At 45.1% G+C, this 27,066-nt stretch overlaps 1 protein-coding gene across 1 annotated transcript in view; it reads left to right on the top strand.

Moving 5' to 3' along the window:
• GSDME (gasdermin E) overlaps window positions 1–27,066 on the top strand; it is a 71,463-nt gene that overhangs the window by 21,135 nt on the left and 23,262 nt on the right. Inside the window, exons 4-7 of the mRNA XM_041727301.1 lie at window positions 17,863–18,034; window positions 19,686–19,806; window positions 24,659–24,820; window positions 26,825–26,952. Of these exons, the coding sequence (XP_041583235.1) occupies window positions 17,863–18,034; window positions 19,686–19,806; window positions 24,659–24,820; window positions 26,825–26,952 (583 nt within the window). The remainder of the gene's footprint in view (window positions 1–17,862; window positions 18,035–19,685; window positions 19,807–24,658; window positions 24,821–26,824; window positions 26,953–27,066) is intronic.

Here is a 27,066-nt window from a genome sequence, read left to right as displayed (position 1 = left end):
TATAGTTGAGCCCTGTTTTGCATTTTTGTCACTTCTATTTTATGAACCACATTTGGCAATGCTTTATAATCACATTTCCCAGTATAGGTTTTCCAAACCCTCTTCATGATTCAGGTGTAGAAGATAGTGCCAACAGAAAGCATATGGAGAGGGGTCAGCAAGTAGAGCTAGGAGAAAATATTCTGAAGAGAAAGAAGTTCTTGCCAGCAGTTCTAAGTGGGAAGTCAGGGAGAAAGGGAGGGGAAGGAAATAAGCATCTTCTGAGCACCTACTGTGTGCCATGCACTTTATAGCACAGACATAAAGTGTGCATATACTCTGCACAGCTCTCTTCTTTTACACTTAAGAATCTAAGGCTCAGGAAGGAAAAGTAACTGGTTTTCAGTCCCAGAGCTCAATTTGGATGCTGGAGCTGGGATTCAACCCAGGACTTGCTGGCTCCAAGGCTCCTGTTCTTTCCTCAGAATTGTGTTTAAGTGGCTGTGAGGCAAAGAAACTAGCTGAGGTAAAAGTAGCTAAAGTTCTAGCACAGGATGTAAAGGTAAAGTGTGAATTCAGGTTTCCAGTACAGTGGACCAGATGCATGAGTAAGCAAGCCCAGTGCATGGCTAGGCTTGCCCACCTGGAGGTGCCATACACAGGGATGAGATCATCTCAGGAGGGTCTTTAGAAACCTGTTCATTGTCGAGGTGATGGGGAAGAGAGGGTGGGGATGGAAGTGACATTAGGAACATGGTAAAGAACAATTTAACGTCTAGAAATGGGAGATAGGTCTTATGACAGAGTCACCTCCTCCTTGTTCTGTTGCTAAGAGGTAAAGGTGAGCTACAGGTGAGGAGATGGTTGGCAAGGGAAGAGTCTGCCAGTCATGGGATAGAGATCATGTAGAGCGAATATTCTTACTTCATGGTGGAATCATAAAACCTTATCTACGTTGTCTGCCTGTCTTTGGACTCCCACAACATCACTGGATTGATAAGGTGCTGTTTGACATACGTGTGGCCTTGGGAGTGGTAATTAGTAATGCTTAAGTACTGTACGTTCTTGAGCGCTTATTTGCAGCCAGTCATTTTATTTCAGGTCATTTAGATAAGTTGTCATCTGTGTAAAAGTTACTTTAGTCCTCAGAATTCAGAGTATTAGCTTTATTGTCCATGCGATGTGTGTACATCTCAAAAACAAACTTCATCTATCCTTGAAAAAACAAGCACCCGCATATATAACATTTATCTAGCATTGTTGGGCATGAAGGTATTCTACTGTAATTAACCTTCCACGCACCTGGAGCTGACCTCTTTGAATGAGAGCTCTATGTTTATCTTAAAACATTCTTGATGGAAAACTATGCTAAGATATATCAGGAACTTTTTTTTTTTTTTAATGGAGAATCCCACGTTTATTGAGACCTTTGCATAATGATTTGGGTTCATGTTTTATTCTTAAGATCCACTATTATTTTGTAATAAACTCTCATTTTTCTGCCCTGTCTCCCACGGTCAGCAGCCATCTGTTACTGCCTTAAGTAAAGCTACCACACCACACTCCACCCCATCTCTGCCCCTGATCTATTGCTTCTAATCTCCCAGGGTCTTGGGGAAGTTTACCCCTGGTAAATAACTTCTGAAAGTTGGTATGTCACTTCTGCCCCTGGTCTGTTTTCTTAGCTGTCAGTGAAGTATCTGGACTAGATGGCCTTTGAGGGTTTTCTTCTGGCTAAATGTCAGAAGTGAGTGAACTGCAGGGTACAGGCATCAGCCCCTTCTTGAGTTCAGGCCTTGGTTTCAGCTGATTCCCAGAGCAGATACCATTCTCGTTTTCTGTTGTATTGTGAAGCAAATTCTGGTAAAACAGATTACATTGCTGTATGAATATGTGATAATTAGAAATTTGAAAAAAAAAAAAAGAAATTTGGCTCTTCATTAAGAATTCAACTTATAAATTACATGGAACTAATTTAGCAGCGCCAGCAATGGCATGGTAATGACAAACCTTCACAGTTATTAAAAATATTTCAAAATTACACTCAGTCTTATTATGTTTAAATACTTCTGAATTCCAAAGTTCTACACATAAAAATTTTAAATGCTCCTCTTTATTATGGCCCACATCGGACCTCTCTAAAGTTCCTACAGTAGCTCTCATGAGTAGTCTTTCAGTGTGCCATCAACTCTTACCCGATTTAAAAGTTTTTTGAGGGCGGGGTTTTGAATGCGCATGTCTTTCTTAAAAAAACAAAACAAAACAAAAAAAACATTGCATCGAGGTTGAAACCTGTCTTCCTTCCAGCCTGATACATTTCCCTGTGGCCAGCAGAGGGTTCGGAAATCCTTTTTGTTTTAGTGCTTGACTCAGTGTGGGCATCATTAGTTTTAACGGAGTTTGGGCCTAACAATTTAAAGACTTCTGGCCACACATACTTGGGGAACAAGAATTTCTTGAATCTGGTCCTTTCATTTATTCTCTTTTTTTCTTTGTTTCTTTCCTCAGGGTCAGCTTTTAAGTAGTCAAAACAAACCAGGGAAGTGCATCCCAAATTCTGGGTGTGGGAGCAGTAGCAGCACCTCATCATGCTTTTCTTTTGGCATTGGTGGTAGGAGTATTCTAGGCCCATCATGGAGTGGTAAACTTCAGGCTCATTTTTAAAAAGTAAAAAAAAAAAAATGGGGGGGGGGGGTACCTGGGTGGCTCAGGTGGATGTTTGCCTTTGGCTCAGGTCATGATCCCAGGGTCCTGGGGTCTAGTCCCTTGTTGGGCTCCCTGCTCAGTGGAGAGTCTGCTTCTCCCTCCTGCTCGTGATCTCTCTCATTCTCTCTCTCTCCCTCAAATAAATAAATTAATAAATAAATAAAATCTTAAAAAAAAAACAATTCTGGAAACGTAGACATATATAGAAGAGTATAACTAACAGTAATATACCACCTCCTCCCACTCCTGGCTTAAAAAAGATCTTTTTCTTTAAACCAAGACATAGGAGGCATCTTTGTCTCCTTCACTGCCCTGGATTTCATTAATAAGATGGGATTAGTGTTCCCAGGGTATTTGTGTGAGAATTAAGTGAGAGAATATAAACAAAGCTTGGCACACGGCAAGTTCTCACTGCATGTAGCTATTAGTGGGAACACTTTTATAACTACTGCTATTATTGCTACCCCCAAATAGAGCCTGGCTGTAAAAGCCAGCAAAGGTCAGAGCTGTCGGAGGGAAATAAATGTGTGACTTAGCCTTCGATAATGGAGCAGGGAGATGCTGAGGTTCGGAGGAGAAATAAAGTGAAGTCCTTGGAGTTTCTGACGTGTGGCATTTCTGACGTTCACATCTTGGGGGAGGCAGGCAGCCGTGTAGTCCCCGGTAGGAGCCCCACCGTGAGAGGACTGCCTTCAGGGAGATTGGGGGAGTATCTGGTCCCTGCCTGTAGCAACAGCCTGGCTTCTTCCAAAATGAGTGTGGACCCGGACATGTGGCTGTGCCACGAAGGCTGGGAAGCAGGGGGGCTGTCCCTGTGCATGTTTTGTCACAGTAAGTGCTTGTTAAATTCTTGAATAAAACTAGATGAAGTCCTTGAACAACATCAGGAAGACGTTAATGGGCCTTGTCTTGGTCACCCTATTCTTGGTGGGAAATGCAACTATGAAGCTTTCAAGGCCCCACCGAGTTCACTCTTTTTAAAAGATGTCTTTCTCGAGACCCTTGGCCACACTCATCTCTGGGCTGTCTGAAAGTCAGTCAACTTACTGTTATTATTATTTTTTTTCAAATTCTTCTGTCTCCTGGTTTTGGCCTTAGTTCTTAGGATTGGGGGCTCCTGGAAGCTTGTTTGACCTGTTATTTTTATCCACTATGTAATTCATGGCCAACTAATAACCCTTCATGTGGGAGACAAGGGCGCTCTGGGGATTCTTTCCAATATTTAATCCTGGGAGTGGTTTTTATTTATTTATTTATTTTGCAGAACCTGCCCAGCCTATGATCTTTACTTTGACAGGTTACTTTGGATCTTTTTGGAACGAGGTAGGATTTAAGTCCTAAGGAGAGACATTCAAATACTATTTTCTTCTAAGATTGGTAGACCTCGTATTTCATCAAATTGAAGATGCCATCCATTGTAAGATGCACCACTCTTGTACCTACCAGTAAGAAAGAACACTGCTAATCAGCCCATCTCACCCATCAATTTTAAAACATCCTGATTTAAACTGTTAAGATGTGAAAAAAATGCGTGTCTTAAAGTTGATGAGATGTAGTATTCAAAATTGGATTGCCTGGAACGAGTCAGGAGTTCAGGTTCAGATGAGCAGGTGTTTATCCCACCTGAGCCTTTCACACAGGGTCTGACACGTGGGCTATACCCATCACTGAACTTGTCGTCTTCTCTCTAAACCTGCTTCTGGGCCCAGTTCCCTCTGAGGTGCTGGTTGGTGAGGAGGTTTAAGTCCAGGTGTGTTAGCCAGAAATCTTAGTATCAGATGTAGCTCCTTCCTCACCTTTTCTCCTACATCTGGTCTCTCATTAGTTGACTTTACATCTTCAATATCTTTCTTACCCGTTCCCATTGCTCCAGCCTCACAACCACTTCCCTGGTGCTGGCCTCCTGATGGATATCCTCCTTTCTCTACCCACTGTCACCTCTCCCAGTTGATTCTCCACAGATAGTGGCTTCGATCAGGTCCTTGCCTGCCTCATGCCCTCTGTGCTCTCCAGGGTCCGAGGATGATGTCCACACCCTCTTTGGGTTGACACGGATCTGCTTTTGCTCTTCAGCCTCCTATCCTACCATTCTGCCCTCATATTCTCCAGGCCAGTTCCCTGAACTTATTTCATTTCCTGGGATTGAGCTTCAGGCTCTTTCTTACCTTCAGGTCTTATCTGCAAGCTCCTTCACTCCTGTCCATACAGATGTGCAAAAGGACACAAACAGATTTACCTCCTCTGCTTCTGGCCAATTCCTCAGATTAGCCCCACTGCCTTCAGGAGTCATGTCACCCATCCCAACGATTCCCCTGTTGGGACACAAACCAGTGTGACTCTGTGGGGTAACATATGTTGTATCTGCCTGATTCCGAGTCCGAGTTCCTCCTGACACATCGTCTGGCTCACCTCTGGCCCTGCATGGTGCCTGCAGCATACTAAGTACTGTCTGGTTGAGAGAATAATTGGTTCATCTTCAGTTTACATCTGAGGGGCCTGAATTGCTGACATTAATTACTTTGGACTCAGGATTTAAATCCAGGTCCACAACCCACCTGATTTTTCCAGTCTAGCTGCTGTAGCACAGAGTGTGGAAAGAGAAAAATGTCCCAAGGGCTCCTGTGTGAACTCACCTCTGCATCAGCAGCACTTGGTTTATCCCCCCCACCCTTTTTTTTAAAGATTTTATTTATTTATTTGAAAGGGAGAAAGCAAGAGAGCATGAATGGAGAAGAGAGGCAGAGGGAGAGGGAGAAGCAGACTCCCCACTGAGCAGGGAGCCCGACTCAGGGCTCCATCCCAGGACCCTGAGATCATGACCTGAGCTGAAGGAACTTAACCAGCTGAGCCACGCAGGTGTCCTTTGGTTTATCATCTTGCAGACCTGCTGCATCTCATCAACTGGTGGCTGTGAATGAATGACTATCTGAAGGCTGAATGTCTATAATTGCTCAGTTGTTTTTTCTTCTCTCTCTCTCTGGGTTGTATGTGAGGTGAGTGTCCTGTAGACCGTAATGTGAACAGAGGTGGAGCAGTCACAGTGTAGGGGTCACCTGGTTATGTTGGTAATCGTGTGGTTAGCGTTGTGCCTTGATTTTTGTTTTTTTTCAGGCAACTTACAGTCCTGAAGTTGCAGTCAAGTGAGAGAGAGAGAGAGAGCAAGGCTTTTCTCATTATATTACAGTGGAGGCCCCAGTGAGCAGTAGTTCAGGTTTCTAGAGATTTCCTGTCCCCAGCTCTGGGTTCAGTATCTCTGGTATGTGGGAAGTTTCTCTCATGCTTGAAATGGAGACTCTTGGTTGGTGGTGAGGAGCCTGCCCATGGGTGGCTGCTCCGGTTTCCAGCAGGCTGGTGTCTGGGGGAGCAGAAAGCCTGCTTGTCTGTTAACACACACCTATTTAGTACTTTCTGTGTGCTGGGCCCAGTGGAGGTCTTGGAGGGAGAAGACAGAAAGGCTCAGGGCTTCAGGGATGGCCACGCTCAGCTGATTCTCATTCTGTCCCTTATTAGCTGTGTGCCTTTGGCTCATTGGCTCACGAGCCCATGAAATAAGGGGGACAATGACTTCACGATCCAGTTACGATGGCTCTAGTTGCAAAGAACCTCACATAAGGAGTCATCTTGAGGTGGGATGAGTGACCCTTGACCCAAGTGAATGGTGGGTGGTTAATCCAGTGCCTCTGTGGGGCCACCCCCGTGGTAGCCTCCATGCATTGCGGTCTCAGCAGCGTACCTCCCCTCTTGGTCCTCAACTGGCCGCACTGCAGACAAGATCCAGAGGCAGAAAAGCGGTCTCTTCCTTGTACCTCTTTTTAGGAGGGAGGGAAAACACCTTGTGGGAGCCCTCAGCAGGTTTTCCTTAGGTCTCAGTGGCCCAGAATTGCCACAGTGGCCTTACTCCAATCCCTGCGAAGAGCAAGGGAATTACCAGGACTGGCCGAGAGACCCCTCTGTGGGGCTGGGTCTCTCCCTGCCAATCCGCCGGCACCAGGCTCTCAAGCTTGAACAAACGTGAGGTGGGCAGCTAGTGGCGAAGCACACTCGGGGTGCCAGAACCTTCCAGGCCCTGAGGGCTGTACCTGGAGGGCAGCACAGACGCAGGGGAGGTGCTGCTTCCCCTGCCTCCCTCCCAGGGAGCATGCAGACTTGAAAGGGGAAATGCATGTCCTCTTCCAGGCAGATGGAAGCAGCATTGGCTTCTGCATTTCAGGATTTTAGGGGGTGGTTGCCGCCCGCCACAGCGTTGGTGGGCGTTTTGCCGGCTAAGGCCTGGGGATGTTGGCTACCGAGAGAGAAGCAACCTCAGTTGCTCACGGGGCTGTTAGAAGAGCCAAGCTAAGCTTACCAGCAGCGTGCATAGACCTCTGCGAGCAGCCTCTTTCACTGCAGCTCTAGCTGATAAATCACAACTTTTTAGAAGAAATCCCTAAATTGCTAAAGCTTTAATCATCAGTATACATCTGTGTTCTTGTGGGTTAGTAATTCGTGCTTAATATTTTCGCAATAGTAGGCCAGCCACCATCTTCTGGCTCTTTTGATGTCCCCCTCTCTGTTCCTGGGGGGATGCTGAAACCGGCTCTAGCCATCCTGCCCCATTTCTCCAGGTGCCTCTGCACCCTGTGCCTCTTTGCTGTTTGTTTTCAGAGCAGTGGAGCAGAAAGAGCACTGGTCCAGGAGTCAGAAGCTGTGTGTCCCTTTGATGTAGTCCCAGTGGTTTATTTTTGCTTTTATTTCCCTTGCCTCGGGAGACATAGTTAGAAAAATGTTGCCACAGCTGATGTCAGAGACATTACTGCCTGTGCCCTCGTCTAGGATTTTCATGGTGTCAGGGCTCACATTTAGATCTTTAATCCATTTCGAGTTTATTTTTGTGCATGGTGTAAGGAAGCGGTCCAGTTTCCTTCTTCAGCATGTGGCTGTCCAGTTTTCCCAACACCATTTGTTGAAGAGACCGCCTTTTTCCCAAGTTCATATTCTTTTCTGCTTTGTGGAAGATTAATTGACCATGTACTTGTGGGTTTATTTCTGGGTTTTCTATTCTGTTCTATTGATCTATGTGTCTATTTTTGTACCAGTACCATACTGTCTTGATGACTACAGCTTTGTAATAGAGCTTGCAGTCTGGAATGGTCTCCAGCTTTGCTTTCCTTTTTCACAATTGCTTTGGCTATTAGGGGTCCTGTGTGGTTCCCTATCAGTTTTAGGATTTTTTGTAATTATACTGGAATTAAAATAAAATTATAGAAAAAAGAAGCTATGTGTCCTGATTCTGGCTGTGTCACTAGTGTGCCATGTGATTCAGGTGAGTCTGTAACCTGGGGGAGTGGGGGCAGGGGTGGGGCAAGGGGGAGGGTGGGGGAGGGAGGGATAGTCTCTGTTGCCTTCCTAGGCCTGTGCTGAGTAGCCAATCAGTTGTGGCTTTCTTGCTCCTCATTGCCTCAGGCCTAGACTCAGCTGTAGAATGCTTTTCCCTACAAGTAAGCAGCTGTTGCTAATGGGTTCATCTGGGGAGACAATCAAGAAGCATCCGGTTTTCCACCCCAGAACTAGTAAACTTGGGGCCTTTGCACTTTTATCATTTCTCTTTCGCAGACTTGATAAAAGCTGATGTTCCCTACTCTGTCCTGATGTTGCCTGCTTTTTGAGAGCCTTGTGAGAGGGCCAGGGGAAACCCTGTTCCTGTAGGACCTGTTATTATCAAGGGCTCTCACACGGCGGGGCGGGGGGATTGTGGCAACAGTGACTGCCTTGGTCTTGTTCACTGAGAAATCACCGGCATCTAGCCCAGTGCCTGGAATGTAATAGGATGGAGCTATTTGTGGAGTTGAATGGAGGAGTTTGGCGGGGTGGGGGAGGGTGGTCTGCATGAGAAAGCTTGCCCTCATCTCTGTAGGAGGTATCCTGGGGATGGCATTTGGAAAAGACACCTGGGGGGCTCAGTGCTTGGGCGTCTGCCCCGGGATCAAGTCCCATATCAGGCTCCCTGCATGGAGCCTGCTTCTCTCTTTGCCTATGTCTCTGCCTCTCTCTGTGTGTGTCTCATGAATAAATAAATAAAATCTTAAAAAAAGAAAAAAAAGAAGGGAAAAGAAAGCTGCTTCCCTCCTCCTTTTGGATATTATTAGAGTTGTAAAAATCTTCTCTAGGATTTCTTCTATATGAATTTGCATTTTGGCTTTCAAAGCCTTAGAAAAAGAATCCAAAGTAAAGCTCCAGCCTGGGAGAGGAGGCAGGTTCTTTGGGGCTGGGCCTAGGGAATGATTAGGTGCTTTGGGAATGGAGGTCTGGCTGCCTGCTGGCTGCCCTGGTCCCCAGCAGTGGCTGCCACCTGGCTGCTCTCCCCTCTCAGCCAGCCCCCCTTCTGCATCTGTAGAGTCATTTCTTCCTTGCTTTGAGGGTCCACCTCCTGGCTGAGCGCTCACCTCCTGAAGCCCCCTGAGAGTTGTGGGCATGTCTTTGACCTGTCTGGAAAGGGTTCTTGTCATGGCTTTCCTGCCAGGAGTAGAAGCAAAGAAATGGGCACAGTGCGGTCACTGTGTATAAGGCCTCACTAAACAGAAGCCTCATAGCCAATTCTCAGTTTCCAGGTGGGCAAACTGAGGCTCAGAGGAGGTGGGAACCCAACAGGTAGGAGATAAAGCTGGGGACGAGGTCTAGAAGGACAGCAGTGTTTCTGTGACACGGAGTGGCCAGGTACACACAAGTAGGATGATCCTGGGGCGCCTGGGGGGCTCAGTTGGTTAAGCGTCTGACTCTCGATTTTCAGTTCAGGTCATGATCTTGGGGTCGTAAGAAGGAGCCCTGAGTGGGGCTCTGCGCTCAGTGTGGAGCCTGCTTGAGGTTCTCTCTCTCTCTCTCTTCCTCTGTTCCTCCCTGGCTTATGTGTGTTCTCTCCTGCTCTCCTCTCTCTCTCAAAATAAATAAATAAATCTTTAAAAAGAAGTAGAATGATCCCACAGGAGAGTGTGGGCTAAGGGGGGGGGCATCCAGCAAGTGCACTGGGTAAGGAACGGGCACTTTCTTCCCATTTACTGTTACTTCCTTCACTCACCTCCAGGTGTGTTCCTTGGGGTCTAGCCCTTTAAGATGGGTTATATGCTGTCTCCATCCTGGTGGCCTCTGTTCTTGCTTTCATACTGCTGTCCCCAGGAAGAGGAAGGCACCTTGGGCCGTCCTTAAAAATATGTGTGAAGAAGACAAAGAACATCTGGCTGTTCATATGGGAGAGCTTCTGTCTCCTTCCTTCTGTCTATGGACATTGATCCCTGGCCGGACTGGGGAAGAGACCATTGTTGTTGTTGTTTTCTACATTGAGGTATAATTGACACATCACATCATATTAGTTTGAGTTGTATAATGTAATGATTCAATATTTGTATACCTTGCTAAATGATCACTATCGTAAGTGTAGTTAACATCTGTCACCGTATGGAATTACAAATATTTTCTTATGCTGAGAACATTTAAGACTTATTCTTCTAATAACTTTCAGATATAGTGGTCCCCCATTTCCCATGGGGGATATGTTCCAAGACCCTAGTGGATGCCTGAAACCATAGATAATACCGTACTCTGTATATGGTACATTTTTTTCATATATATTTATATATGTACATACATACACCTGTGATAAAGTTTTAATTTACAAATTGAACATAGTAAGAGAGTAACAAGAATAATAATAAAGTAGGATAATTCTAACAGTGTACTGTAATAAAAGTTATAAGAATGTGGTCTCTCTCTCTCTCAAAATATCTTATATACCATGCTCGCCCTTCTGATGTGAGATGGTAAAATGCCTATGTGATGGGAGGTAAATGATGTTGATGCTGTGACGTAGCATAAGGCTATTCTTGACCTGATGATTCATCAAAAGGAGGAACCTCTGCTTCCAGACCATGGTTGACTATAGGTAATTGAGACCATACATAAGGGGTGGCTACTGTGCAGTATTATTAACTGGAGTCATCTTCATGACTTACTTATAATTGCAATTTTGTACTTTTGACCCACGTCACCCATTTTATCCACCCGCCCCCACCAAACCCACATGTTTGGCAACCACCAGTCTGTTCTCCATATCTATGAGTTCTGTTGTTTATTTGTTTTTCTGAATTCCATATATGTGATCATACTGTATTTGTCTCTCTGATTCTGACATTTTTCACTTAGCACCATATCCGTAAAGTCCATTGTTTGCAAATGGCAAGATTTAATTCTTTTTTATGGCTGAATAAAAATTCATTGTATGTACATACCACATTTTCTTTATCCACTTGTTCGTTGATGAACGCATAGGTTATTTCTAAATCTTGACTATTGTAAATGATGCTGCATTGGGTGTGGGGGTGGATGTATCTTCTCAAGCAAGTGTTTTTGTTTTCTTTAGATAAATACTCAGAAGTGGAATTGCTGGATTATATGGTAGTTCTATTGTTAAATTTTTGAGAAATCTCCCTATTTTTTCGTAGTGGCCACACTAATTTACATTCTCACCCACAGCGCACAAAGGTTCTCTTCACATCCTCACCAACACTTGTTACTTCTTGTCTTTCTGAAAATAGCCATTCTAACAGGTGTCAGGTGATATCTCGTGGTTTTGATTTGCATTTCCCTGATGATGAGTGATGTTGAGCACTTTTGCATGTATGCATTGGCCATCAGTGTATTTCTTTGAAAAAATGTCTATTCAGATCCTCTGCTCCATTTTTATTTGGATTGTTTTTATGCTATTGACTTTTATGAATTCCTTATATATTTTGAATATTAATCCCTTATCAGGTATATGATTTATAAATGTCTCCTCCCATTCAGTAGGCTGTCTTTTCATTTTGTTGATGGTTTGCTTTGTTGTGCAGAAGTGTTTTAGTTTGATATCGTCCTACTTGTTTTTACTTTCATTGCTTTTGCTTTCATTTTTGCTTTTAGAGTCAGGTTAAAAAAATCATTGCCAAGACCAATGTTAAGGAACTTACTACTTATGCTTTCCTTTGAGAGTTTTATAGCTTCAGATGTAACATTCAAGTCTAATCCATTTTGAGTTAATTTTTGAGGATGCTATAAGATAATGGTTCCGTTTTGTTCTTTTACATGTGGTTGTTCAGGTTTCCCATCACTATTATTCTATATACTATAGTACTTTCTCCATTGTATGTTCTTGGCTCCTTAGTCATAAACTAACTCACCATACGTGCGTGGGCTTATTGCTGGGATCTTTGTTCTGTTCCAGTGATCTATGTGTATGATTTTATGCCAATACCATACTGTTTTGATTCCATAGTTTTGTAATACAGTTTGAAATAAGAGAGTATGATGACTCTAGCTTTGTTCTTCTTTGTAAAGATTGCTTTGACTATTAGGGTCTTTTATGGTTCCATACAAATTTTAGGATTGTTCTATTTCTGTGAAAAATACTATTGTGGTATTAATACAATTACATCGAATCCATAGATTATTTGGATTGTATGGAAATTTTAACAGTATTAATTATTCCAATCCATGAGCAAAGACTATCTTTTTCATTTATTTGTCTTCATTTTCTTTTATCCGTATCCTGTAGTTTTCAGTGTATAGGCCTTTCACCTCCTTGGTTAAATTTATTCCTAGGAATTTTATTCTTTTTGATATAATTATAAATGGTATTGCTTTCTTAATTTCTCTTTTGTTTCCTAATACAAAGAAATGCAACAGATTTTTATATATTGCTTTTGTGTCTTGCAACTTTATTGAATTTGTTCTAATATTTTTTGGTGGAGTGTTCAGGGTTTGATATAAGTAAAATCATGTCATATGCAAATAGTGAGTTTTTCTTTTCTGATTTGGATGTGCTTTATTTCCTTTTCTTGCCAAATTGCTCCAGCTCTTGATCTTAGAGGAAAATGTTTCACATTTTCACTGTTGAGTATGATGTTAGCTGTGGGCTTGTCGTATATGGCCTTATTATTTTGAGGTATGTTCCTTCTATACTTACTTTGTTGAGAGTTTTTATCATAAATGGGTGTTGAATTTTCTGCCTTTTCTGCATCTATTGAGATGGTCTTATGATTTTTATCCTTCATTTTGTTAATATGGTATATTAGAACACTGATTAGTGGATGTCAAATCAGCCTTGAATCCCTGGAGTAAATCCCAGTTGATCATGGTGTATTCTCCTTTAAATACATGGTTGAATTTGACTTGCTAATATTTTGTTGAGGATTTTGTGTCTGTATTCATCAGGGATATTGACCTATAACTCGCTTTTTTTGTGGACTCTTTGTCTGGTTTTTGTATTATGGTAATGCTGGTCTCATAAAAGGAGTCGGGAAGCATCACTCTTTTACTTTTTGGAGGGATTTTTGAGAAAGATTAATTAATTGTTTTTTTGAATGTTTGGTGGAATTCACCCTGGAAGCTGTCTGGTCCTGGGCTTTTGTTTGTTGGGAGGTTTTTAATCACTGATTAGATCTCCTTACTAGTAATAGATGTGTTCAGATTTTCTATTTCTTGATTTAGTCCTGGTAGAGGAGGGAGATTTATTCCAACCATGCCTTTTAGAATTTATGTGAGAACTTATTCATTTATCCATCACCTGGGTGGATAGCATAGGCATAGGGAACAATTAAAGGAGCAGGGTACTTGGTCCTCTAGGAATTTATAATCTGAGAGGTCTTTTTTTAACAATAAAATTTTAATAAGGATTTTATTTGAGAGAGAGCATGGGGGGGAGGAGAGGCAGAAAGGGAGGGAGAGGGAGAAGGGGTGAAGCAGGTTCCCCATTGAGCAGGGAGCCCAATGTGGGGCATGATCCCAGGATGACCTGAGCTGAAGGCAGGCACTTAACCTAACTGTTCACATGGTTTAAATGTCAACAATCAAAAGAAAAAAGATGAAGAATCTCCTACCCATGATCTTTCAGTCATCTAGTTTCCCACTCAAGAGGTAACTACTGTGAATAGTGTGTTTCTGAAGATGTGCTGTCCATGTTGTTGAGTGGCTCTTGACAGGGCCCAGGGAGGTGGAGCTAATCAGGGTAACCCAGGGAAAATTCTTTTAAGGGCACATGGCTGCAGCCATCAGGCGATAGGGTCAGGGAGGATGGGCAGGCAGAGATATTTTGAAAAAGATTCCTGGAGGACTTGGGTATAATCCTTGCTTCCAAACCCAGCTGTGGGTCTAGCTAGATAGGCAAGACATTTACACATGGGAATGGATATAGTAGTACAAGGTTTCAGTAGAAATGAAGGTCAAATTCCTGGTACAGCCAGATGGTTCCCCCACCCAGAGGAGCAAGATAGCAGCAGCGGGTCTCCATCACTGGCCGGGGCTTTAAGAAAGGTTACTGTCTTCAACCTGTCTGGGCCTCCTTGTTCCTCACCTCTGAAACCCCTAATCTAGGGTTTTAAACTTTTTTTTCTTTGAAGCCCAGTAGCAGTCTGAAGGAACCCATAGTCTTTTTTAAACATGCAGGATTATAAATGTAAATAAATTACACTGATATACAGTGGTTTCCCCCCTTGGGGGCCACAGGGTAGTCCGATGGCACAGAGACTCTTGCTCTGAGGAGAGCTAGGGCCAGATTCTGGCTCCCATGGGCTGTTCTGCATCTCGACACTGCTTGGGGCCTGGTGGTGTTCAACCAAGAGAAGGGGGTTCCCTCTGAGGTTGCTTTGCAAAGAGTCAAATGAACAACCCCATTTCCCCCATAATTAGCTTCCCCTCTGTCTACACTAGATCTGCTTTCCTAGCTGAAGATGAGTAGGTCTGTCTGGTGTTTGATTTCCAAAAGGTGGCAGCACTGTTCTGGGCAACAGAATCCCAGGCACCTGGGTGGGGAGTGCCTGCCCTCACAGCCTGGCTTCTGTAGCCCAGTGGAGAATTTCGGAGTCAGCCTGCCTGGTCTTACCTGTGTTACTGTCTCCTCCCCAGTTGCCTTGGAGATGCACCAAGCCTGCCCAGCTTCTGTTCTCGGCCTGTGGTGGGGCCACTCTGAGGGCTGCTGGGCCTCACAGGCACATGTCTCAGGATAGGCCTGCCAGCAGATGCAAAAGAAAGTCATGTTCCTGCAGTTGACTTTTCTCCCTCCTCCTTTCGGTGTTTGGCATGAGGGTTCTGGAGGGTGGTCAGTGTTTTAAGCAATGCAGTCTTGGCTGGCTTAGGCCAAATTTTTTCTTTTCAAATAATTTAACATTGGCTAGGACAGCATCAAGTATTTGTTTAAGGTACGGAGAAGTGCAACGAGATCCAGTGTGGGGGAGTCCCTTCAGACTCCTCAGGGTGTCTTCAGTTGTCCCTCTGCTATGGGTTCTGGGGGCTGTAAGCTGCTTCTGATATGTGCGTTCAGATGGCTACAGTCAATACCTGAGCATAATTGAAGCAGTCGAGTTTCAAGAATCTATTAGAAGCTGAAATTGCCTTCAGTAGACGAAGAGCCTCAGAAGGGCCTGGTTCAAATGTCCATTCTGCCTGCTGGACACACTGGCTCTCCTCTTCAGTCAGTGCCTCTAGGACATCTCATTCTCTACACTGCCCCGCTAGTCCTCTGTTTCCTTCATCTTCTCCGTGTTCTCTCTTCTACACAGGGATCCATCCATACAGACACATTTGCACATTTGTTAAGGCAAAGAAGGGAAAAAACCCAACAATATTATTCATCCATTTATTACCAAATTATATATTGTACCCTTGCTATGTACTAGGCACTGTCCAGAGATGAACCGTTATCAAGACGGGTACAGTCCCTATTCCATGGAGTTTATAGTCTAGAGGGAGGAGACAGATAATGTACAAATGAGCAAATGTGCTAGAAAAGTATTGGGTGTAAATATGCTCTCCAGCTAAACGGTCTTAGGTTGTGATAGAGTTGTCACTCTACACAGGGTGAGCAGGGAATGCCTGCCACCTGGAAGACGTGACTATTGTCAGCAAGATATGGGAATTGGGGACATGGCATCAAGGCCATGGGGTGGGCAAGCACCTGTTGTGTTTAAGGCATAGAGAGAAAGCTGGAAGTGGGGTTGACAGAGGCAGGGGCCAGGTCATAAGGTGTGATGTAGTCTTTGAAGGTTTCTAAGCAAGTGAGTAAAAAAGTACCACTAAGCCAATTAAATGGACTCATAATTCCCATCAAGTGCACACATTGGGGCTTTTTTGGGGGACCTCAGCAAAGGATACCAGAAGGTAGCTGGAGCCAGCTGGAGTTTGTGTGATATTCAGCTCACTGCATGTTATTTCATTGAGACCCTTCAACAGCTCCTTGAGGAGAGCATTGTTACCATCCATTTATCCATAAGAAAAGCAAGGTACAGAGGTGGAATAATTCACCCAGCTGGAGAGGCAGACCTGAGATTCGAACCCAGTGGGCAAGCTCCAAGCCCCCACTTCATATGCCTTCCTGGAAATGGACCCTTGGACAGCTTTTTTATTGTTGTTGTCAACTTATTTTTATTACTTATTTTTTTAACCCACGATTTATTTATTTATTTATTTATTTATTTAGTAACTCTACACCCACGGTGGGGCTCAAACTCATGACCCCATGGTCAAGAGCTGCATGCTTCTCCGACTGAGCCAGCCAGGTGCCTCATATTTCTATTTAATATGTGTGAAACATTGTTATAATTTGCATTTCTTTGAAACACTATGAGATTGAACAGTTTTTCCTGTGTCTATTTTTTAAAATTGTGATAAAAATATATAACATACAATCTGTCATTTTAACCACTTTTAAGTGTACAGTTCAGTGGCACAAAGTACATTCACACTTTCTTGCAATCATCACCACCATCCATTTCTAGAACTTTTTTGTCACCTCCAAACGTGTAGCCATCAAACAAGAGCTATTCATTCCTCCTCCCCTCAGCTCCTGGTAACTTTGAATCTAATTTGTCATTATAAATTTTCCTAATCTAGACACTTCATGTAAGTACGACCACCCAATATGTATCCTTTTTGCCTGGCTTATTTGACTTAACACGCTGTCTTCAGCGTTCGTTCATGAGGCAGCAGGCATCAGAACATTGTTCTTTTTTGTGGTTGAATAATGCCCCATTGTGTTTACGTAGCACATTTAGTCTGTCTTTCCGTTAATGGAGTTTCCACCTGGGGGCAGCTTTTCACACAGAGACAGGCCTTACAACTACTCACTCCTGTTCTGGAGATACTTCCTGAACCCTGGCAAATCTGTGTTTCTCTTGGGTCAGGAGTCACCCTCCACTGTGTGTGGTTAGGGGTGCTGCTGAGTTTCTTAAGATAACGAGCTTCAGACTGTATTTAAAAAGTTCAAGTGATGGGGAGCCTGGCTCAGTCAGTCGAGTACCTGATTCTTGATTTCAGCTCAGGTCATGATCTCAGGGTCATGAGATTAAGCCCTGCATCAGGCTCTGTGCTTAGCGGGGAGTCAGCTTGTCCCTCTCCTTCTGCTCCTCCCCTACTCACTCTCTTTCTCTCTCTCTCTAATAAATTAAAATCTTAAAAAAAAAAACAAACTCAAGAGGAATGCTATAACTGTCCTTGCGCCAACACCAACTCTAATTAGGTTCTTTCCCTGTCCGTTCCATCGATGGATAGCGTCAGAGAGCGCCACAGGAGTTATTTCATTGTTTACTTCTAAGCATGAAATCATCTGCTGTAGATGGAAATTTAGCTTATTCTTGAAATTCTCCAGAGTAGCCACACAGGAGCCCCAAGTCTGTGTGGGGGCCTGATCTATCTTCAGTGTCCTCATCTGTAAAATCACATTAAACTCTTTCTAAGGGATTATATATCCTTCCCAGAGAGGTTAAGATACTCCCTTCTAATTCTACCCTGGTCTCTTCCTTGCTACTTAGTCATTAAGCCTTCGCCTCTCTCCTCTCAACATTCCCCCACAGTAATCCCACATTACAGTGATGAGATGACAAAGCCGACTTTCAGGGTGCAAGGCCCAGGGACGCAGCTCCCTCACTTGCTGGGTTGCTATATGGCGGGGGCCCCTTCCCCTCCCAGCAGCCTTTCTCTGATGCCTGGAAGTGCTAGGCGGCCTTGGGAAGTTTGATTTATGTCTTTTTGCATGAACTGCCCCCTCTCTCATCACCAGGAAATCAACGGTGCTGGCGGCTACCTGTATGCTCAGCTGCCAGCTGCCAGAGAGGAGAAAATCCACACTGCCTCAATGTCCCCTGAGGCACTAAGCTGCTCACGGCTAGTTTTCTTTTTCAGAGCGATAAATCTGAGCAATCCAGTGCTGCAGCAGGTGCTGGAGAGGAAGAATGAGGTCCTGTGTGTCCTGACACAGAAGATAGTGACGACCCAGCAGTGCGTGATATCGGAGCACGTTCAGATTGAGGAGAAGTGTGGCGGCATGGTGGGGATCCAGACCAAGACCGTGCAGGTGTGCGTGCCCAGGGCACAGGCGTGGGCTCAGCGGGCTCTCTGGTCCCAGTCATTGTGGCCAGGGTCACGGGCTGCTTTGGGTGGTGTCTTCGTTTGTCAGGACCCTTCTGTAGTGAGCTAATAGAAATCCAACTCAAAGTGGCTTAAACGAGATATAATTTATTGGCTCCTGTAACTGAAACACTCAAGTAGTTCTGGCTTCAGTCACATTTAGATCCCAAATTTGGAAAACTGGCGTGTGCTGCCTTCCTGGGGGTGGATTCCCTCTCAGGTAGGCATCCTCCCTGTGGTGCAGCAGCTCCATGCTTTCATGCCACCTGCTGCCACCCCAGGGGAAAGTGTGCTCAGGGTTGGCTCCCACCGGACCCTCCCTGGTTGCACCCATTCCTGAAGCAGACCCAGGACTAGGGCAATAGGACCAGAATGGCCACCCAGCTTGGGACAGGTGCCTTCCCAAAAGAAAATGGGGCAAAGGAGCACTGGCCATGTCAATGTTCAGGTAACTGCCGGAGCCCCTCAGAGCCAGGGGTCTCAAAATGATTACTTTGGAATCAACTGCCTCAAATCCTTTGCGAATGGAGTGATGGGAGGTAGAGAGCAGTATATGTGTCTATATACACATAGACAGATGCTTCTGGATTAAAATAGTCTTATCAGGTTAATCCCTGAGCCAGTACTAAGCTTCTGTGGAACAGGAGGCTGCCAACCCCAAACTGCTCCACAGCTTGCCCTGATGCCTGATGTCCTATTCTTAGACATTTGCTCCCTGGGGGAAATTTTGGCATTTGTTAGAGGACCTGGGAAAGTTGTATTTGGAAGGAGGTGGAGACAGAGTCTGGTGTGGAGCAGGACTCTCACTGGGGCAGTGATGAGGGAGGTGCCTGACGAGAGGTGGCTGTGGTCCGCCTTGCCAGTATTTCTGCCCATGGTGACCCTCACCACAGGCCTGGCCCCTGCCTGGGAATCCGGAGGCTGGCTGTCCTTATACAAACCAGGATCAAGTTGCTACAAGGGGTCTCTGATCTCCAGTGTTTAGGCAATGATCCTCTCCCCAGGCCATCATGGGAAGAGCTCATGTTTGTAACAGTGTTGGAAGGAGAGAGCTTTAGTGTTTGACCACTTGGCATTTCCGGTAATCCTCCTCTTTTCCTTACCTCTCTTCCCTCCTTCCCTGGCTCTAGGTTTGTTTTACTGCACAGTGTGCCGTCCACAGGAGTCTGGAATGATGCCCTTTTGGGGGCTCCTCACTGTTAAGCTAGGTTCTTCCAGTCAGGCTTTGAAATTGTCCAGATTTTCATCCTTGTCAAGGATGTAGGAGTGGTTACCCTAATCCTCCGTGAGGGAAGTGGGAAGTTATCTTACATACCTTCTTTATTCAGTACCATAGACCTAGCCTCACTGTCTCCCACACTCTGGAATCTCATTTTGCGTACCCACAAAAGTTTGCTCATTTACTTCTCAATATCTGCACTACATCATGAGGCCCACAAGGACTGAATCCTTACCTACTGTGCTGCCAGCTTCTCTTTTTCACTTGGTTCCTTGGGCATTGGCTGAATGCAAAGCCCTAGGCCGGCCACAGTGGGGAGGCAGAGAGAATCCTGGGGGAGTCTGAGCATACAGGTGACTGCATGTGTTCTTATTCACAGGTGTCCGCAAAGGAGGATGGGAACATCACCAAGGATACCAACGTAGCACTGGAGATCCCAGCTTCCACCACCATCGCCTATGGCGTCATCGAGTTGTACGTGAAACTGGATGGCCAATTTGGTGAGTGCTGCCTCCCGCTCTGGGTATTAGAGGAAGGAGATGGGAAGTGTGGGGGTGTCCCATGACAAGTGAGGCAGGTGGGGTGCGTTGGGAGGGCATCAGTGTGGGTGAACTTTCACCAGCGTGGCACAGGGTCTGCAACGTGGTCTCTGCTGTCAGACAGACTGGGTATCAGTGCTGGTGCCTTGGAGTCCTAGGAGGCCTCAAGCAAGTTGTGGATGAGCCTTAACTCCCCATCTCTGGAAGGGGAAAAACATTCCCTCACAAGCCACAGTCAGGATTAAAGGGGATGAGCACATGAAGTACCTGGCACAGTGGTTGTTTATTAAGTCACGCTGTCTGCGTCAGCCCTTAATCATACTGTCAGCAGCAGCATCTCACCTTCCTTCCCCAACCAATATGAAGCCAAAAACACAGTACTTGACCTTGCTCTGCTGATCACCAGTGTTCAGAGCTGGGAGATCCTGGTCATTGCATCCTTTGAAGAACATGAGGGCTTTAGCTTCGCTCCTGTCTGCTGATCTTAGATGCTCATGGCCCTTCCCTCATGCTCAGCCTGAGAAGAGGTTGTGTTGAGCCCACGAAAACTGTTGACCACTTCTGGGGGACATGAATGAATAAATGTAACATAATGATTGACTTTTTAAGGTATGGTAATGTCATAGTTATGTTTATAAAGAAGACTCTATGTTTTTAGAGATTTATACTGAAGTCTTCACAGATGAAATGGTAACACGTTTGTGTTTTGATTCAGAAATAATCTGGGTGGTGTAAGGAGTGGGTGCATGGGGTCCGCAGAGGGAAAGAACAATCACTGAAGCTGGTCGGTGGGTACGTGGGGGTTCATTATACTACTCTAGTCTTGTGCCATTTCACATCTTCCATAATGAAAGAGTTTTAGGGACGCCTGGGTGGCTCAGTGGTTGAGTGTCTGCCTTTGGCTCAGGGCATGATCCCGATCCTGGGATCAAGTCCCCCATCAGGCTCCCCTCAAGGAGCCTACTTCTCCCTCTGCCTATGTCTTTGCCTCTCTTGGTCTGTCATGAATAAATAAAATCTAAAAAAAAAAGTTTCAAAAAGTGTGCCATAATAGACCATTCACGTATCCATTGCAGTCTCCTGCTTTTCTCCCATTTGTTCTCTGTAAGATTAGGGAGGAAGAAGATCCCCAGGAGTCAGCCTTTTATGTGTACTTGGCCCACTCGAGGTAACATGCCTTTGAGCTACAACTACAGGCACTCAGAACGTGCACCGTCCCTACAGTCACAGGCTCCTGGGAGTGTAGGAGCCAAAGAAGACACATGGGAGGCAGGGGAGGCAGTGGCAGAGACCCCACTCCCTCTTTCATTTCACACATGGAACAGCCTCCATTCCAGGGAGGTGACCAAGGGTGAGGGGGTTAGTTTTAAGAAGCTGCTCTAGAGAGGTTAGTCAGGGGCACATGAAATGCCAGGAACACCCAGAATCATGACATACAGGCTTTGGCTTGGCCTGGTTACAAATTTGTGTCCTCGCTGGCATTTTTATTATTTTACTCTCTTTGGAAGACTTTGTCTACTGAACAAACTGCGTTAAGATGATTAAGTTGTCCCTCTTGTTTTTGCTGTCGGCATGTTGCTCCATGCACTTACAGGATTCCAGCCTAAAGCTTTGGGGCCTGGCTATCCTGCCCAGAAGGGCTGGCACTTTCATAAGCATCTTGAAAGCTTGGCCCGACCCTGAGGCTGCCCATGAGTGCTCTGAGGACCTTTGGACCAGGCCGCCTCTCTAGTCTGTCTCTCTGAGGAGGTCCTGCCCTGCTTTCAGCCCCGTTGGGGCACCTGTTGCTCTCCTGGGAAGCCTCCCTGTTCTCCGACAGGGTTGGAAACACCTAAAAAAAAAAAAAAAAAAAAAAGAAAGAAAGAAACACCTAGCCTCGGCTGGTGTGGCTCTCTCGTTTGCATTTCAATGTCAAGCCTTTTAGCTTGGCTGGCTTCTGCCTTCTGTGAAATAAACTTCTCTTTGTGCTGTGGGGAGGTGCCCAGGGGGAATTCTGGGGCCCTCTCTGCTCACTTCGCATGCCCTGACCCAGGAAGCCCTGCTCCGTGGCTCTTTCCCACTGACAACTACCAAGCCTGTGCAGCCTGGCGGACAGGCTGACATTGTATGTGACTTGCTGCCTGATTTTTTTTTAAAAGACTTTATTTTTTTCATTCATGAGAAACACAGAGAGAGAGAGAGAGAGAGAGAGAGAGAGGCAGAGACACAGGCAGAGGAAGAAGCAGGCCCCATGCAGGGAGCCTGGTGTGGGACTTGATCCTGAGTCTCCAGGATCACGCCCTGGGCCAAAGGCAGGGGCTAAACCGCTGAGCCACCCAGGGATCCCCACACTGCCTGATTTTTAAGCCAGTTCTGCGATTTTTCCTTTTTGCCATCTGTGTTTTCTGTTGCTCTTGCCACAGAGTACTCTGATCTGGCTTCATAAACAGACGTGCAGGGGCCAGAGGGGGCCCTTAAGAGGCTGCCTTCCCACCTTCTGGGAGGATCCTGTGTGTCCCCTGAAACTCTAAGCAGGCGCTGACTCCCTTTGTATCCCTGGGGGGAGGCACCTGTGCAGCCTGTCCTCACCAAGAGATTCTCTCGGCCGTGCCCCCCTCCTCACCAACAGCCCCTCCCTTGCATAGCCAATCAGAAGCATCATTTTATGGTCTCGAACTTTAGCCTTGTGCTTTGTATAATTAGGGATAAGGCCAGTGTCCTTTCCGCGTGTACCCCTGATTGGAGCCCTGTGGCTAGGAGCCCGCGCTCCCCGCCCTGCCTGCCCTGCCTGCGTCTGTGCACCTTGGCAGGTGTGCTGGCCCTGACGGCATCTGCCTACTGAGTCCTGCCGCACACTCTTTTTTTAAAATTTTTTTAATTTTTTTTTTTTCTGCCACACACTCTTAATTGGCTCCCCTGCTTCTCGGAATCTTTCCCCATCTGTTCCATTCTAGCACTGTAGCCACTGTGATTATTTAAAAATAAAAATGTGGTCAATTCACACACCTGCTTAAACACCCTTCGGAGGCTCCCTGTGTCCCAAGATAAAGCTTGCCCCAGCATTTGTCCCGCCTTCCTTCTAATCTCCAGATGCCGCTGCTCTAGCCAAGACCCTGTTCTTGGTCTTACCCGGAGTTCCAGGACTACCTGCATGCTCTCTGCCTCTTCGCCTTGCTAATTCCTACCAAAACTTTAGGGGGTTCCTTAGACACTGCTTTATCCAAGAATCCTTTTCTAGTTCTCTCTCTGCATTTGCCACTGTGTCTGGCTTCAGGGACCTGACCACCTCCTCCAACAGCACTTGTGACCTCTGTCCCCACTTACACTTATTGTCCAGGCCTGGACTGTAGTCCTTTTGTGTCACTGGCCCCTAGCACAGTGCCTGACACTGAAAAGAATGAAAGAACTGGCAGTGTCTTCCGGGGCCTGTGCATGTATATGGGCAAGAGTGGTGCTGGTGCCAGACTCCTGAAATACCAGTTGGGGGTCCTGTGCAGCTCTCAGCAGGACTTGAGACTATGTTAATAGTCATGGTGGCTGCTCTGGGGGAGCAAAGGTATTACCTCAGGGCTGGTTCACGTTGATCTGCCTCAGTGCCTGGTGGAAAGGGCAAAGCCAGCCACGGGTGCCCTGGATGCCCAGTGAGTGTGGGTCATAGGTGAGTAAATGAAGGGTTGTTTCATTGGTCTTTAGATAGCTATTCGATCTTTTACATCATTAGTGCCTACAAGCAAGTAAAAATATGTGCTAATCTTCATGCCTTCCACATTTTTATTCCATAGCTTGTGCTTAAGTACACAAATCATTAAATAGAAGTATAAAAAGAACCCCAATTCATGAGTTCTCTTGCTGTTTTGGCTTATTAAGGACATAATAACTATTGCATAATAATTGTTACCTTTTGGATTTTTAAATATGGAAGTATTTAAGGAAACATTTTATTTTTTTATATTATTATAGAAAAATTTCATACATGTTCAAAAGGAGAGATAATAATATAATGAACTCCCGTGTACCTACCATCCAGCTTTAATAACTAGGGTGATTCATATTTCATCTATAACTTTACCACCTCACCCATCTCACTCAGTTATTTCGAAACAAATCCTAGGCATTATATTGCTCGGTCTATAAATAGTTCAGTATATCTAAAGATAAGGCTTTTAAAAAAAGACTAGTTTTGCCTTCATATAGATTCATGGAGAACATCTTCATCTGTGTCCAGCTTTTTTCACTTGACGTGTTTGTAAGATTCATTCATACAACTGCTAAAGTCAGAAGTTCATTTTTTTATTGTGTATTATTTACTAATGAAGAAAAGTTAGTATTTTAAAAATACAATCACACACCACTTGTATACTTAAATATTTTGTCAATAATACTTTAATATTATCAGTTCAGTCAAGTCAAATTAAACAAAATTTTTTTTTTTCTTTTGTTTCATACATTGTGAGTTGTGTAAGATTTGGTTTTGTTAAAAGGAAACCCCAGGCACCAAATGGTGTCATTTCAGAATTTATTTAGTTGAATTTTTGTTATTTAATAGTTTGTTCAAATCAGGCTAAAGGAATACTTAATGTTTGAAAGATTGCTTCCTACCTCTTCAGAGAGGACACACTGGAGAGCTTTATGTTGAGAACAACCATTTCTCCTTAATTTGTAGGAAGGGGCTGAGTTTTCGTCAAATAGCATAACGTGTAGGAAGTGGGTTTATGAGGTCAAAGAGTGCATGTGTTCCCCACCCCTGTCCCCTGTTAGGTAAATCTGGGTCTGAGGTGTGCCAGCAAGGCCCAGTTAACCCTGTGCCGGCTTGTCCTTTTCTCCCACATTACAGAATTATGCCTCCTACAAGGGAAGCATGGTGGCTTTGAACTCGAGAGAAGTGACTCTGTCTTCCTGGACCATCTGCCCTTTCGAGAGTTTGCATACGGGGACATGCCAGATGCTGGGCTGGGATCATCTGCCCTGGATGGGCCGTTGGATGTTTTAAAACAAGGTATTGCCTGCAGGGTGAGGTGTAGTGAGCTGATGGCTACTCGAGCACTGCGGTGCAAGAGGTGATGTGGCCTTCATGAGCCATGACTCCTTAGAGATGTGATAGAGAACATTTGAGAACCGAGAGGACAGTGCCTCCAAGTTGGACCTCATGCACTCAGCAGGACTCACCTCAGTGGCATCTCAGGGAACCTCACGTCTTAGGTGCCATGTTTTGAGGAAGAGATAGATGACTGAGGAATGAGAGGGCATTTTCTTTCATTTCAACCATAGAAGCCTTGCTGACTATTAAAAAATAATTGGTCAGCAACAGAGAGAGAACCCAAAATTTGCATCTGTTTCATTATATTCCAGCCTTCACTGCCAACACAGGCAAGGCTTTGTCAGCCTTACAGAACGCTTTCTTGGGGGCTCTTTATGCACATGGCTTGAAGCCCTGCGGTGCCATGGTGTGACTTACCTGCAGCAACTCCTTTTATTCCCCATGGTATTTTGTGTTTTAAAAAGTTGGCTTTTCTTGTGGTGGCATGGGCAGGGTGTGGAGTGCAGTATACGGCAGAAGAGGAAATGGGCAAGGAAAAGGTGAAACACAGAATCGGTAGGAGCTAAGAGCTAGTTCAGAATATGGTCTGGCTGGCAGGATAAGAAGATTCTTACCTAGGGGTCCTCAGTGAGTCCCAAACCAGAAGATGCTTCTGTTTCTGTAACAAAAATGGTAGTGTTGGAAGAAATGGCAGGGAAAGCCCAGTCTTCAGACGGGGCTTTCACATCTTATGCAGGGCCACAGGCCTTTCTTCTGCTTCCTTGAGATTGATGATTGAGCACAACTTCCAGCTGCTGTTTAAGCACTGCTGTGGGTTAGAAACACAGCAGAGCGGCCCTCTAGCCTTAAACTGTGCTACAGGGAAGTGACACGATAGTTTGTGGGCTGCAGCTTCTTTATAATTTCTTTTCCCACCAGTCCACCCTGCCAGTTGGCCGTCCTAGTCAGCCTGGGGTGGAGAGGGATGGCTGGGTCTGTGAAGCAGAAATAGGGTGGGGGGCCAGCAAGCCTTTGTGCTCTCAGACCCTAGACCAACAAGGAATGCTCTTCTCTCCAGGCTGAGGTGGCATTCCCTAGCTGTGTTCATAGGGAAATATTTGAATATGTCAGTGACTGATGTGACCCGTTCTCTCCATGGGGCTGACAACTGTGTGCTGGAATTTGCCATCAGCAGAGGTGTAGTATGCTATGTATTAGTATGCATCCCTGCATGTGAAAGCTGTGGTTTATCAAACCTTGCCTTTAAATCCCCACTGGGCTTAATTTACTAGAAGTGTTTCAATGTCTTAAAAAAAATATATTTTAAGGAGAGAGCCTCAAGCATCCTGCAGAGGATGTGCATAACCAGGCCGGGTGGGCCGGTGTGCCCGTCCTCCAGAATGGGTGAAGAATAATGAGTGGGAAAAGTGGAGTGGCTGTGTTTGCCATGAAAATAGGGTGCCAGCATTTGAGAAGCAAGCATTAAATATTAAAAGATAAAAATCTGCATAGTATTAGAAGAAAGGACATAAGAAATACTGGACTTTGGAATTCGTGTAGCTGTGAAACCCTGTAAAAGTACTGACTTGATGTTTTAGTGATTCAGCCTTAATAATTTACTTCTATAGAAATCATGCTAAAGAGGAGTCTAAATAATTGATTAGACTTTTCCAGAAAATAGACTTAATGTTTAGTGACTCATCAGAAAAAAAGAGTGAAGTCTGAAACAAATCTGGGCAGCCCTCTTTATTTTCTCTTTCCGTCCCCGTTTTTTTCTTCTTAAAGTAGTTTGACTGGTTATTGAAAAACATGCAGGGTGGTCACTAACTCTGTGTCTAACTTGAGCTCCATGACTGGCCGTGCTCCTGAAGTGTCTGTGAAAGAACTGAGGACAATGACTATAAAAAAAAGCAAAGTCTGCTGTCCCTTGTTCTGAGACAGCACAGTAGTCATGATGCCATGTGTGCTCTGCTGTTTTCATAGCAACTGTGCTCTTGGAGAAGAATTTCCACCCCTTTGTGGAGCTGCCCAAACAGCAACAGACAGCACTGAGCGACATCCTCCAGGCGGTCCTGTTTGATGAAGAATTACTTGTGGTCCTGGAACAAGTGGTAAGACCAAAGATAGCTTGAGGCAGAGCATCTCCACCTGGGTTTTTGGGAGATGTGGACAGGTGAGACCTCTTGAGATAAGGCTGTGAGCTGGGATAAAATTCTATTACAATT

This window comes from Vulpes lagopus, chromosome 13, assembly GCF_018345385.1.
Source record: "Vulpes lagopus strain Blue_001 chromosome 13, ASM1834538v1, whole genome shotgun sequence".
NCBI classification, from domain to species: Eukaryota; Metazoa; Chordata; class Mammalia; order Carnivora; family Canidae; genus Vulpes; species Vulpes lagopus.
The sequence above is the reverse complement of the archived record's forward strand: the minus strand, read 5'-3'. Positions and strand labels throughout refer to the sequence as shown.